The 14,136-nt window shown below is 43.3% G+C and overlaps 1 protein-coding gene across 1 annotated transcript in view; it reads left to right on the top strand.

Annotated features, from left to right (window-relative positions):
* LOC133349297 (probable global transcription activator SNF2L2) overlaps window positions 1–14,136 on the top strand; it is a 57,281-nt gene that overhangs the window by 32,295 nt on the left and 10,850 nt on the right. Inside the window, 6 exon segments of the mRNA XM_061562676.1 lie at window positions 838–884; window positions 2,936–3,102; window positions 6,360–6,523; window positions 7,517–7,744; window positions 10,929–11,006; window positions 12,283–12,501. Of these exon segments, the coding sequence (XP_061418660.1) occupies window positions 838–884; window positions 2,936–3,102; window positions 6,360–6,523; window positions 7,517–7,744; window positions 10,929–11,006; window positions 12,283–12,501 (903 nt within the window).

Genomic DNA, 14,136 nt, shown 5'->3' on the forward strand with positions numbered 1-14,136 from the left:
GGAGCAAAGGATCAAAGTTCCTTGTATGCAGCCTGAACCAGGTGAACCGTGAACTGCTGCTTGAAGGTGTTTTCTTGGTGAAAGTAGACTTGTCTGTTATTTTATTACCCGTCATTAAATAAATGTTTGGCTTCCGGTTGCTGAACGGAATACATTTTAAGGCCGCACTCGTTGCACACAAAGTGCTTGCCACAAACGAACCACAATACATCGCTGCTCTCATCAAGGAGCGTAAATTGTCGTGCAAACTCTGGTCATTCTCGCAGCAGCAGGTTTTGGCTAACCATCGACTAAAGACGGGTCACTGCATCGCACGCTTTGAGATGCGCTTTTGCGGCAGTCTGAAACGCTCTTCCGATATTAGGAAGCCACTGGAGCTATACGCTTTTAAATATAGATTGAAAACTAATTTCTATAAAGCGAATTGTTGTGTTTATTTTGTTGTCCTTCCCCCCACACACCCTCCGATTATCACAGTTGGCTACGTACAGTGCAAAAGATGTTCAACATACAATTTTTTTACTTAATTAAATCGTAATTAATCGATTGCTTAAAACTGGCATTCAAAGTAAATGTTCTTTTTCCATTCAATGGTTAAACGGCCTTGCAAGCTGCTTAATGAAAGCCAGGATGTTGATGTGGCGCCCTGCTGCGATTGATTCAAAATGTGCCACTGGTTCGCGGCAACTTGCAAGTTGTGCTCAGAGAGCACGTGCCACCATTGGATTTTAAACTCTTCCAGGAGCAAGCGTCGCAAATAGCGCATTGTCAGCTGAGTTGTCTTGATTCGTGTATTGAAAGGCAAATGAGTGAACGTGCTTTGGTGTGGGGATGCAGGAGTCGTTTGCGGAACATCTTGGCTTCCCCAACAGCATCGTGCAAGGGTGAGAGTGATATTAACATTATTACGAGCTTCATACAGTTGCAATTTTAAATGTATCTATTTTAAGGTTATTGTAAAGGTGCAAAGCATCGGAACTTTTTGTTGTGAAAACATTAAGATTCAATTGCACTACGGTTTTGCATGTTTTTCCAATTGTACAACTTGGGAACATTGGATGGTCCTGCTTGTGGATGCTTCCCAAAAGCGCCCTGCTGCACGGTTCAATGTGTTTCGCATTCTGGAATGTCTGTCGGTGACTTACATTCAAGACAGAAACAGGAAGAAGACTTCACAATTCTAGCTCATCGCCTGATGAAGCGGGTTGTAGTCGCCAGCGAAACGTCGTGCTCGAATTGTTAATGTTGTGGGTTGACCGGTGGTTCCTAGATTTGAAGCTTTCGTGACTGCAAAGATTCATATTCTTAGGTTTTTTCGGTAAAGTCACATAGGTAAAAAATTTACATTAATAAAAGTAAAATAAAATAAAAAATCACGACGTTTTTATTTTTTTACCTACGTGACTTTACCGAAAAAACATAAGAATACCACCGGTGGTGCTGAAGTCGTCACTCATTGGCACATTTTGTTTACGTCACAAACCTTACTAATTTGCTGTCGGGTGGTGGTAGGTTTAATGACACATAATAATAGGGTTTTTCCCCTTTTTTATGGCAACAAAACTGAAACCTTTTTACAAGGATTCATGTCTGCATTAACCACAATACTTGCAGTCAAAATGCAAAAAAAAAACCACACTGATAATATATGCATTCATCTTCTTGGTTCTTTCGGTAAAGTCACGTAGAAGGGAAATAATAAAATAATAAAAATAAAACATAAATAATTCTCACGACGTTTCGGCCACAACGCAAGCAGCCGTCCTCATGTGAAGAACAGGTCTGTCGGAAAGACAGCGTCTGAATGAGAGAATTCTTTGGCCAAAATGTCGTGAGAATTATTTTATTATGTTTTATTTTTATTATTTTATTATTTCCCTTCTACGTGACTTTACCGAAAGAACCAAAGAGTATAAATGTATTGTCTCTCGCACACACATTCATAAGTTGTGTGAAGGCACCTTACCGCTGTCATTATTTTATTGCTGTTGCGTAGCAGTTTGGCTTCCTCAGATTTCAATTGGTTGCACCTGCTCAAGGGGCATTTTGAAGTGACCATCTGTTCTATGTTGATGCTACTTCTGTGCTTACAAGGGCAGATGGGAAACTGATGTAATTGTCTCCAACCTAGCCGTCAGATTTGACTATTTACGGGAGGGAGTATTTTTTTAACCAACGGTGATCGAATTGAGAGCTTTTATGACGTGGCTCTACATTTTATTTGAAAACATACGCAACCAATTGCAAATGATGAGGTCGCAATATTATTGTTGAATTCCTTACATACGTTTACAGTTGTACCTGCTTGTACATTTTTAAGTTTTTGTTGAGAAAAATCGGAAGTTAAACTTAAAAATGGAATTCCTTGTCTGGAGTTGACTCAACCCATCATAATGCCGAGGTTGACAAAATGAGCATCACTTTGTGGGAAACGACCAGCGGTGATCCTGGCGCCCTACCATATGAATTCCACCATGAGCTCAAGCTCGGCAGAGATGACTACTGCCTATGACAGTGGCCCGTTTGAGTTGGGTACACACTTTGATTTTGTTTGTGTGCTAGTTTGTTGCCCTTCCATTGCACCTCCTATCAGCACGGTTTGGCTACGTATGGTGAGAAATAAGTTCAACGTAAAGTCACGTAGAAGGGAGATGATAAAATAATAAAAATATAACATAATAAAACGCTGTCTTTCCGACAGACCTGTTCTTCACCTGAGGACGGCTGCTTGCGTTGTGGCCGAAACGTCGTGAGAATTGTATTATTTTATTATGTTTTATTTTATTATTTTATTATCTCCCTTCTACGTGACTTTACCGAAAGAACCAAGAAGATGAATCGCTGCAGTCACGAAAGCTTTAAATCTAAATTTTAAGTTCAACGTACTTGCGTGCATTGACTTCGACTAACCAATGTCTTCATTAACTGCTATCAGGGCTGACCTATTCCGCGCATCTGGGAAGTTCGAGCTACTGGACCGCATCCTGCCCAAGCTGAGAGTCAGCAACCACCGAGTGCTGCTCTTCTGTCAGATGACCTCCCTCATGACCATCATGGAGGACTACTTTGCCTTCCGTAGCTTTCGCTACCTGCGCCTTGACGGTGAGCCATCAGCTACCTCGCGACAGATTCGCTTGGAGTGAATGCACGCGTGATTTAAATTTATAACTGATGAGGTGCCATCGTAGCGGTGCCAATCTGTGCCCCACACCCTCCCACATGGCCTTGTGGAAGCCTTGGAACCGAGAAAGTTATTTTAGTTTTTCTTTTGGTTCCTCTACGAACGGAATCTGAAGATAAACTGATGACGTACACGTACGTCATCGGAACGGGAAAGTGTAAAGGACTACGGGCTGAAATAGCTGCCGTGGTAATACAGGACAATGTCCATAGTGCGACAAAGTGCAACTGCATCTCAACACACTGTGCATCAGTATTGTGGCTTGTGCCTCCGTCTTTCCACGTTCCTGCTTGTGGTTGGGGCTGTGTTGGGTGGGCTCACGTGGATGTCGCATCCCACTACCCTCCCCCCACCATCTCCTCGTGTGCCCCCCTGTATCTTACATGACTACTGTGACTCATGAACACAATACTTCAACCATTATTCATCTGGTTGCACAATAATTTTCTCATTGTTATCCAGTTGAATCCATATGTAGTGGGTATGCAGCGCACCCATAAATATGAGCTAAACAAATGTTGCCTGTAAGAATAATAATCGTTTTCGGAAATATTAACGCTTTTCGTATCACACTGCGCTTAATTAGGGACCAGCTGCCAAAGCCACTTGGCCATATAACTAAACCAAGCGGTCATTCAGCAACTGTAAGTCACAGTTGCTTCATCAGCACATGTTTCAACGTTGAGCAGCGAGGGCATGTTGTGTCGTATATGCAACAGATGGGGACTTGATTAACCCACTCAGAAAAGTGACGGCAGCCCGAATGAGGGCAGTGTGAGAGCAGGTTGTGCAATAATATTTAACTAAACTTGTCCTTGACCGCTTCACTCGTCACCACCAAGGGAGGGTTATCGCTAGGGCCAAGGTCGGCTAGTTGTTGTTAGTCGAAGATATTTGATTTTCTGTGTGGTAAGAAGCACATTTTTTATGTAATAATCGAATCAACAAAGTCAAATGCTCATGATTCATGCATCTAATGGTGCATTCAAGAACCACCGTCAAAATGTATACAAATTATATTTAAATGTTATTCGGCTTATTGAATTAATGACTGAGGAAATTAATATGAGATGGTACAGTGAAAACAAAATCTATAAAATGTCCATTAAAAATGATGACCCTGGAATTGTGACAGGATTAAATCGTTACATTCTCTCATTATTTTACTATCATTAAGTGAATAAGTTAAACCAAAGATTTTGATGGCATTTTTTTTGTCTCTTTAAAGGGTTATAATTATATGTAAAGCTTCAGCTTAATAGGTTTATTGTCCACATGCATGAAATGTATAGCAATATAATTAATTTGTTATCGTGCATTTACTTTGAGTTTAATTCAATCACGGATAAAATCTATATTCATTGTTGAGTTATATTCCCAGATGGTTGTTGCTCATTTACATATTTTTTATATTAAGCTTTTTGTATGACCTGGTTTGGAGTTGTGGTCATGTCATTATATAATATTATACATTTGCACTGCAATGAGAATTAACAAAAAATATAAAAAATGTACTATATATACTGAGAGAAAAATCCTTGACCTTACCAGCATGTATTTGTTCAGTAGCCTTTACACACAGCTAGCAGCAGATTATCAAAGGCAATTCAGCTGGGTGCTTTGGCAGGAGGGCTGGCACATGTGCATCAGAGGAGAGGAGAGAGAGGGCGTATGTCACCCTTTGACCAATGCAAAGTCCAAATGACGGGCCATGTGCTGCACAGGGAACCGCGTGCATCTGACTTGTGCTTTCGCGACTGCTAAAGAACAACAGCTCGTTGATGGTTAACTAAACAAGACCAGTCAGCTCTAGAGAGTTTTATTTTGGCATATATCGAGCTGTTTTTGACAATTGCTGTTTTTCTGTGTGGACAATGTGAGCTCTTTCGATTTAAAGCTTTCGTGACTGCAGGGATTCATCTTCTTGGTTCTTTCGGTAAAGTCACGTACCGAAAGAACCAAGAAGATGAAAGTGAGCTCTTTAAGCTATTTAGTAGATGTACCTTGGTAAGAGAATCTACACCTTGGAGAAATGTGCTTTAATTGGCTCGGGAAGCCAGCCACCATAGAAGCAACTCATTAGTGATCTTGACTTCAACTTGGGTCAGCCTCTGAATGCAATAACTGAATTTGGCAGGGGAGAAAATACATTTGCTTTTATGTCTGCGATAATAGGCGATGCCTAAGTTGGAAAAGAGACTTGTTTATACGAGTTAGCTCTTCCTTGGTTACAAACCTCATCCAACTTTCACTTCGGACTGACCTTAATCACTTGTAAGATGTCATCGTATGGTTACTGTAAAACGTATTTGTTCAATTCATAAAGCATTGGTTGTAACCGATGCTTACTTACAAAGAGCATGGTACAGTTTTATTAATTTAATATTCTGCACGGCTCTACATTGCATACTACCTGATATGACACGGATCAGTAACATAGGACATTTATGTTGAAATTTGAAGAAAAAAAATTAATTGCACCAAAAAAGTGTGGAAAGATGCTCGCTTGGAGTTGGATTGAGAGACGGAGAGTGTAACACGGATTAAAGAACGCATGCTGGTTAAATACATCGTACCTGTTGAGAAAAGGAAGTGTGCCTGGGAAGGACACTTCATGAAGGTTTGATAACCGATGGGGGACAGTAATGATGCACCTGCAGCCAAGGCATGGAATGCATCCGAGTGGATGTTCACCATGGAGATGGAAGCAATACATCAGCTCCTGTCCAGTTGCTAGGGATGATTGCATCATGGCACCGTGAGAGATTGTGGTGGCTTGGGTGGTGGTCCTTAAACTCTGAAACTAAAGAACTATTAAACAATTTTTATTTTACCAGGTAAGGCCCACTGAGCTATGTTGCTCTTTTTCACAAGCGACCTGGCTACAAATGATAGCTTATGTGGAATTGCAGCCAAATACTCTCAAACATACGTTGATTCTAAATGTGGAGGGAATAACCAGAGGACCCGGAGAAAAACCCACATCACCACTGGGAGAGAGAGAGAGGCATGCAAACTCCAAATATGCATCGGGGTCGGGATTGAACCCACGACCTCCTGCATACCAAGCGAGGTAGTTAACATTCCGTCACTTTGGCATCCCTTCATCCAGCAGTGATGAGTGGATCACGGATGGATGCTTGATGCTGATGCCGCTTGTCCACGCATTCCTGTGAAGGCACCACGAAGTCGGAAGATCGCAGCAACTTGCTGAAGACGTTCAACGAGCCCAACTCTCCCTACTTCATCTTCCTGTTGAGCACGCGTGCCGGAGGGCTGGGTCTCAACCTGCAGGCCGCAGACACTGTCATCATATTCGACTCCGACTGGAACCCCCATCAGGTGAGCGTCTGCCGAAGGAGCATTTCCGAGTCGCGGGGAGTAGGAGAGACCGGTTAGCTAGTTGGGATTTTCACCAGAGGGGTGATGACCCTGATAAAAAATATATATGTATACGGATAATATAGAACATATCTTAAGTTATGCTATGAAATTGTATTTACTGTTTTACGTGCGTAGAATGGGCGTTAAAGGTGTATAATGTAATCTCTTTATTTTACAACTTGCTTGCAGTCACATGGACATTGGGGGGACTTATCTGTGAATAGTTAGGAGCAGCTGGTAATTCAACGAGCATGTATGTGTGTAAAAGGTGTGAATGAGCATGGTTAATCTGCAACCCAGACAACATACTTAACAATATTATTCTTAGCCACTAAAACCGATAATAAAATCATCTTGGCACTACGATGTCATCTGAACTGTCATCACATGACTGTATTATTAATCTGGCTGAAGGGGCATCTTAAAAGCCTTGTTTTATTTTCCGTACCCGTTAATACGACTGTACAGAGCACATATTCGGATAAAGTTGGAACACAAAAGCTCCTACCTCACTGTTCGCACCTGATATATTTAAAACTCAACACGTACGTCAGTGAGCACTTTGCCCACGAAGGAAACAATATGGGCAACATTTTGGTCAATTGCCCCCTCTTCAGAACAGAGAGAACTCTACAGTAAGATAGAACCATCTGCTGTGAAGAAGGGGCCATTGCCCACTTATATATTTATTCCTTTCAGGGGACGTGTTGTTGGCACACGTGTTGTGTATTTATTATTTGTGCTCGTGCACCATTGCCAATGCAGTTTCACAAATAAATATATTTGCTAGAATTCAAAGTGAAGGAGTCGGCTCGATTGACGATCACCATCTCTCGCCGATTCGCTCCCCCCACGGATTATTAAGCGTTAACCGAATACGGAAGCAAGGGTCGCTCCCTTTGCAACCTCCCCCCCAACGCCTGACCTTCATGCCCGCTCGCGTTCCTCCAGGATCTGCAAGCGCAGGACCGCGCCCACCGCATCGGGCAGCAGAACGAGGTGCGCGTGCTACGCCTCTGCACCGTCAACAGCGTGGAGGAGAAGATCCTGGCGGCCGCCAAGTACAAGCTCAACGTGGACCAGAAGGTCATTCAGGCCGGCATGTTCGACCAGAAGTCGTCCGGCCACGAGCGGAGGGCGTTCTTGCAGGCGGTGCTGGAACACGAGGAGCAGAATGAGGTGCGAGGGAGGTTGGGGTGGGCTGGGGGTGGACCCTGGGGCTTTACTGCCTTTTAAACCCTGTGTGTGTTTTTTTCTCAAGTCCGTTTGTAAAATTGTTGACTCTTTCACTTCGGTTTAATTGCAGGTGGTTCCTAACCTTTCTGGATCCTTGTTGGACCATTGTTATTCCTTCGAAATATAACAGAATCTGTCAAATATTAGTTAAAAAGCTATGCAAACAATTAACTTCCTTTTTATTGATTTATATTTTATGTACAATTTGTCATGTCGTTGTCATATCTACAACATTTCCGTGGGGAAAAAAATTGTGCCAACTGCAACAGTTCCAAAGGAACAACTTACCAGGGCATTGAGAATCACCAGTGGCCGATGGACCACAGTTTGGGGTACCAATGGTTTCGTGCATCATCATCATGAGCAGCATCAGCCTGGATCTGTCTAACGTTACATCAATAATAATTTTAACTTGTAACGTGCACAATATTCGCTGACTGTCGGAGAAAAGGAACCACTCGAAGGCACACGGAGTCACAGACAAGCGGAAAGGGTGACTAGGTGGTGAGCTTGTGCCACATTATTTTTCCAAGCTCTGCAGTTCTCTCTATGAAGGCGTTATCAGCCAATTGATGAGGGATGTGCGGGGGAAGGTGCAAAATTTTCATCTCAGACAGATGGAACAGGTGGAGTCCACATTTTACTTCACCGCCTTCTGGCGAGCCAGGGTTTGGCACCTCCTCAACGCCCCCACAGGATTGGAGTTTCACTAAATTTGTGCTGTCATCCACCAACCCTCGTTGCCTCCACAGTGCTGGATGACAGGCATGCGCCACCACCACCCGGCCAAAAAACATGAAGGCTTGCCATAGCCGCCATCACCTCAAGCAGTATATATACAAGGACTGTTTTCTTGGAATTTCTCTTACTTGATGCAGCAGTCGTGCTGTGACGGTTCCACCTGAAGACGGAGGCTTGTGTTGCCTCCGAAACGTCCGTGATTTTTATTTTATTTTTATTTTACTTTTATTAATTTGAATTTTTTAGCCTACTGTGACTTTGCCGAAAAAACCTAAGAATATGAATCCTTGCAGTCACGAAAGCTTCAAATCTAGAATCACCATGTTTCACTGCCCTGCAATGCAATATCCACTAGCTCCGACACTCGGTAGATGTCCTCGAAGACACGTTTCATTACTTCGTTGCTACGCTGTCATCAATCCTTTCTATGTATCCTGTCCTCACCCACCCTTCTTAACACTTGTATTTAATGTCACCGGCGTGTGTTCTCTAATCCATTGGTTTATCTTCTTGGTTCTTTCGGTAAAGTCACGTGGAAGGGAAATAATAAAATAATACAAATAAAACATAGTAAAATACAATTCTCACGACGTTTCGGCCACAACGCAAGCAGTCGTCCTCAGGTGAAGAACAGGTCTGTCGGAAAGACAGCATCTGAATGAGCACCACCATGCTTGGCAGCGTATATTTAAGCTGGGTTAGAGGAGGAAGGGTGCCTTGACAAAGGAATTTGCATATCAACAGAGGTTTATATTTCTCTAAATGTGATTCCAAACGTCCATCTCTCCATGTTTCTTTGCAAACTTTTCAATTGGTAATTTTTGTTGTTAAAATGGCTTTTTGGGCTGGTTTACTACCGCCAAATGTTAATATACTTTGTGGCATTGGGCTTATAGGAACGTGTGGCACTATACACAGCAACAGTCAAAGTGTAAAGCAAGCTCAAAGTGATATGAAGTCCCAAAGCTTCGTGATGAAGCTCAAGCAGAAGGTTTCGGGTTGGGGTCGCTGAGACGGCAAGTGCTTATGGCAGGATGGCCAATTTGTGGTTTTTGGTTGTCGTTGGGAGGGGTAGCGCTAATGACTCCTGGCTAATTGGGACACATTAGGGTTGGTGCTTGTAGTTACATTTTCTGGTTGGTTAGGAGTTGGCTAGTATTTTGTTGCGTGCTTTGCCCACCAACTGTTTTCTGCCCCCCCTCTTACCAGTTGCAATGTATTGTATGTAATTATCCATGACATTTTTTTTTTGGGTTAGATCGCGTAAATATAAATGTGTCGTTAAACCCGCCACCACCCGACACGGGCCATTAGTAAGGTTTGTAAACAAAACGTACCAATACTAATTCAGCACACTGGTGTGTTGGAGAGTAGACCCACAACATATGGAATTTTCAATGTTTGGCCACTGTTTCGTTTGTGGTGTTGACAGTGCCACTTGAGTGATTGATGTAGTCGGTGAGGTCTCTCTGCTCCAATGGACGCTTTATTTTATTTTATTTTTCTTGCCTCCGGGGGTCATACACCCGCGAGGCTAAATCAGGAATGTAAATAGTGTTAGTGTGCGTCAGACAAGTTCAAGTATTTTAGTCTTTTGTAGCAGGATTTGTGTCGAATTTTGTCTGAATAATACGTCGAGAAATTATCTCGTTAAGGTAACATTTTATTTAGACGAGAGTGCTGTTTTTCCTGCTCGAGGATTAAACAGCACACCCTGCATAATTTTAACTGTTGATGTGAACGGAAAACACATTCTTGTCTCTCTGAAAAGCTTATCCGATTAATCAAAGCAACAACATCCCCCTGTATGAAGCAGACAGAACAGCCCACTGAATATAAAACTAAAATCTGGTGGCTGGCTGCATAGAGGACATTTAATTCTTAAATGGAGTAAATAATTTAAGTGCAGTGCGGTATATGAACGAGAATAAACATTAATCGTATTTTAAAGGTCTCCGCATTTCCGGGATTTTCTCGGCGAAAGGCGGTAGTCGGCACAGCAGGAGTGATAATTCGGCGGGGAGGCTTTTTGTTGCGTTGATCTCGCTTCACAAAGACCACAGGCGCTGCAGTCTCCCTCTGGCCGCGACGCTTAGTGAACCAGGAGGACCAAAAAAAAACTGCATCGACCGTGCCCTCCCTGGGTAGGATGTGCTTGTCAAGAGAGAGATTTTATAAAAAAAATGTTTGGCTTGAATTGACCTTGAAGAGAATCTGGAAAATGATTTTCAGCCCAGAGATTACTCTCACTCTCTGTAAGCTGTAATGAGCTTCTGCTGCTGCTGCTGCTGCTGCTTTAAGCTGCTGTTATTGCATTTTGTAAGGATGGCAGTGGATGTTTTAATAATAATAATGGTGGTGCTGAATGTGATGATGGCGGATGCAGGAGGAGGATGAGGTTCCGGACGATGAGACGGTCAATCAGATGATCGCCCGGAGTGAGGAGGAGTTCGAGATGTTCATGGTGAGTTTCATCAATGCTCACATTTGCGTCTCATTGCATCCACTTGTTTTTAATCGTGTGGCATTTCAACGTGTAAAAAAAAATACAATGGGTAATCTTATACTTTCCTGGTAAATGTATGTTTGTTTACATTTAATATTTTCGAATTGGCTTCGTAACATAAGGATCGATGCCTGAACGTGTGTTATCCCATGGACCCCACAACAACAAGATGCTAACCATCTGACAGCTCCAAATAAAGAAAGAGCAATTATAAATTGCTGAACTGTAATGCTATTTGCGTTAGATCATTTAACTCTCAACTGTGTGACAGCTGTACTTGGATGTTTTGTTCTCAAACTCTCATTGGGGTTCAACGCTCTTGAGTACCATGTGTCGCACACAATACTGCCATTGTGGTCGTACATGCCACATAGTCCATGGAAATTGGATGATTTGTTTGTATTGGTAAAAAGCAATACATGTGTTTTTTATGGCAAATAATGATGGTACAATTTTTTTTCTGAAATGTATATCATGTAATAGCCAAAGTAATCATCCGCTCAATCAAATGTGTAGCTATGCTCAACTCCTAAGCCGGCGAACAACAACTGTGGAGTTAAATTTAGATTTTAAGCTTTCATGACTGCAGGGATTCATATTATTGGTTCTTTCGGTAAAGTCACGTAGAAGGGAAATAATAAAATAATATTAATATAAAACAATAAAAATTCTCACGACGTTTCGACTGCAACACAAGCAATCATCATCAGGTGTGAAATCCACAGCAATAATTTTTAATTTTTTTCAAATTTTCGTGCTGTGGATTTCACACCTGATGATGATTGCTTGTGTTGCAGTCGAAACGTCGTGATAATTTTTATTGATTTATTTTGTTATTTCCCTTCTACGTGACTTTACCGAAATAACCAAGAACAACAACTGTGGAGGTTCACCAAGTGGCCCTCTTATTATCATCCCTACAGGAGTTATAGTCTGAGTAGGCCTCCCTAACCAAGTTTTGAACACGCAAGACTCCCATGAGCCTCATGTTATATCTCTAGGTTAATGGAATACACGTGTGAGAATATAAGAGATGACAAACAAGCCAGATTACTAGCGGCGATAAAGTGCTAAATATTACCAATGATGCGCTGACCAGAGTGCGATCGGCACTTGCGTCCCACCCGTAAAACACGTTGCACCCTCTTCGCTTCTCCCATTTGCCATCTACAATCGTCATCGCCTCCACCGCCATCGTCGTCTCTGCTCACCCGCCCGCTCGCTCGCTCGCCAGCGCATGGACCTGGACCGGCGGCGAGAGGACGCACGCAACCCCCGGCGCCGGCCGCGTCTCATGGAGGAGGATGAGCTGCCCAACTGGATCATCAAGGACGACGCGGAGGTGGAACGGCTGACCTGCGAGGACGAGGAAGAGAAGCTGTTCGGCCGGGGTTCCCGGCAGCGCAAGGAGGTCGATTATAGCGACTCGCTCACCGAGAAGCAGTGGCTCAAGGTATGATCGGCTCGTGGAGGGTTTTTCCGCGGTTGTATATTGCGGCTCTCCGATGCGTTTTTGTCAGTGTGTGACCCCCGCGCGTTGATCGGCACTCGCTCACCGAGAAGCAGTGGCTCAAGGTATGATCGGCTCGCGGAGGATTTTTCCGCGGTTGTACATTGCGGCTCTCCGATGCGTTTTTGTCAGTGTGTGACCCCCGCGCGTTGATCGGCACTCGCTCACCGAGAAGCAGTGGCTCAAGGTATGATCGGCTCGCGGAGGGTTTTTCCGCGGTTGTACATTGCGGCTCTCCGATGCGTTTTTGTCAGTGTGTGACCCCCGCGCGTTGATCGGCACTCGCTCACCGAGAAGCAGTGGCTCAAGGTATGATCGGCTCGTGGAGGGTTTTTTCCGCGGTTGTACATTGCGGCTCTCCGATGCGTTTTTGTCAGTGTGTGACCCCCCGCGCGTTGATCGGCACGATGCCTGATGTCGCCGTAAACAGCGGTATGATCCGAAAACTGCTGGAGAGCTCAATGTACGCCAAGTCCTCACTTAACGCGTGCTGTTTACACACGGCGCGTTCTCCCGTAAGGGGACACTTTTCACACTACGCGGAACGCACGCCGTTCTAACGTGTTTTTTGAGCGGTCGACAACGAACTACTTTCTTGAGCTGCGCGGCTGAGCGGAAGGATACAGGATGTGGAATGTTGCAGTAACGCCGCGGCATACCCCAAGTTATTTATCCCGCCACCTCGCTGCGTGTGCGTGAATCGTATCTCGCCAAACTTTTATCGATACATTATTTATGGGGAAATTGTTTTTGCTGAACGTGGAAATTTTCACGAACGCAGCTTCCGCATTCAACGAAGACTTCCTGTAATGGTTTACGTTTGAGTACATTATGATTAGTCGATTTGTTGATTAAAATTGCTCGCTATGCTCTCAATGTTCGTTTCATCAATCTTCCGCGTTCAGTTCCGATTGGAGCAGAAGAGATGGGTAACATAAGAGATAACAAATGAGCCAGACACTGAAATTAGACATCTTTATCTTTTTACTTTAATCATGATGTTTCGTTGCATTCCTCGAGGGGTTATTCATTGGTTGACAAATGTTTTATATATACGTGCGATAGTCTTTATGCAAGCTACTAATCATACAAAATTGAGTGAATGTTGACGAACGTGGTCTCATTACATGAGGAATTAACAAGAGACGATAATGACAATGTAAGGGGTCAGTGGACTTTGACCTACTAAGAATAAAAATGTATGAAACGCATGGAGTTAACCATCTTAAAAAAATTAATGTTGGCACACCTTAGTATGACATTATGTAATTAATCACCACATTGACATGTTTAAATTAGCATATACGTGTCCCATATTGCGTATTTTTCCGATCCTGAGGCCAGGCATCCATCTAGTTTTAATTATAGTTATTTACCCTGGTGAAGCTCACGGAGTCTCAACACCTCTTTGCAGTGTCATCCTGCCTGGGATGTTTGACCGTGTCCTTTTTATGAGAGCACGGGATTTTCCATTGCCAACGCGTTTGTGTGTGTTCCCCATTGTCTTCCTCCTTCTTTGGATATCGTGGATGCAGTAATTTTAGCTGTGACGGTCCCACCTGATGACGGAGACTTGTG

This window comes from Lethenteron reissneri, chromosome 4 (assembly GCF_015708825.2).
Source record: "Lethenteron reissneri isolate LAM-NWPU_2019-01 chromosome 4, ASM1570882v1, whole genome shotgun sequence".
NCBI classification, from domain to species: domain Eukaryota; kingdom Metazoa; phylum Chordata; class Hyperoartia; order Petromyzontiformes; family Petromyzontidae; genus Lethenteron; species Lethenteron reissneri.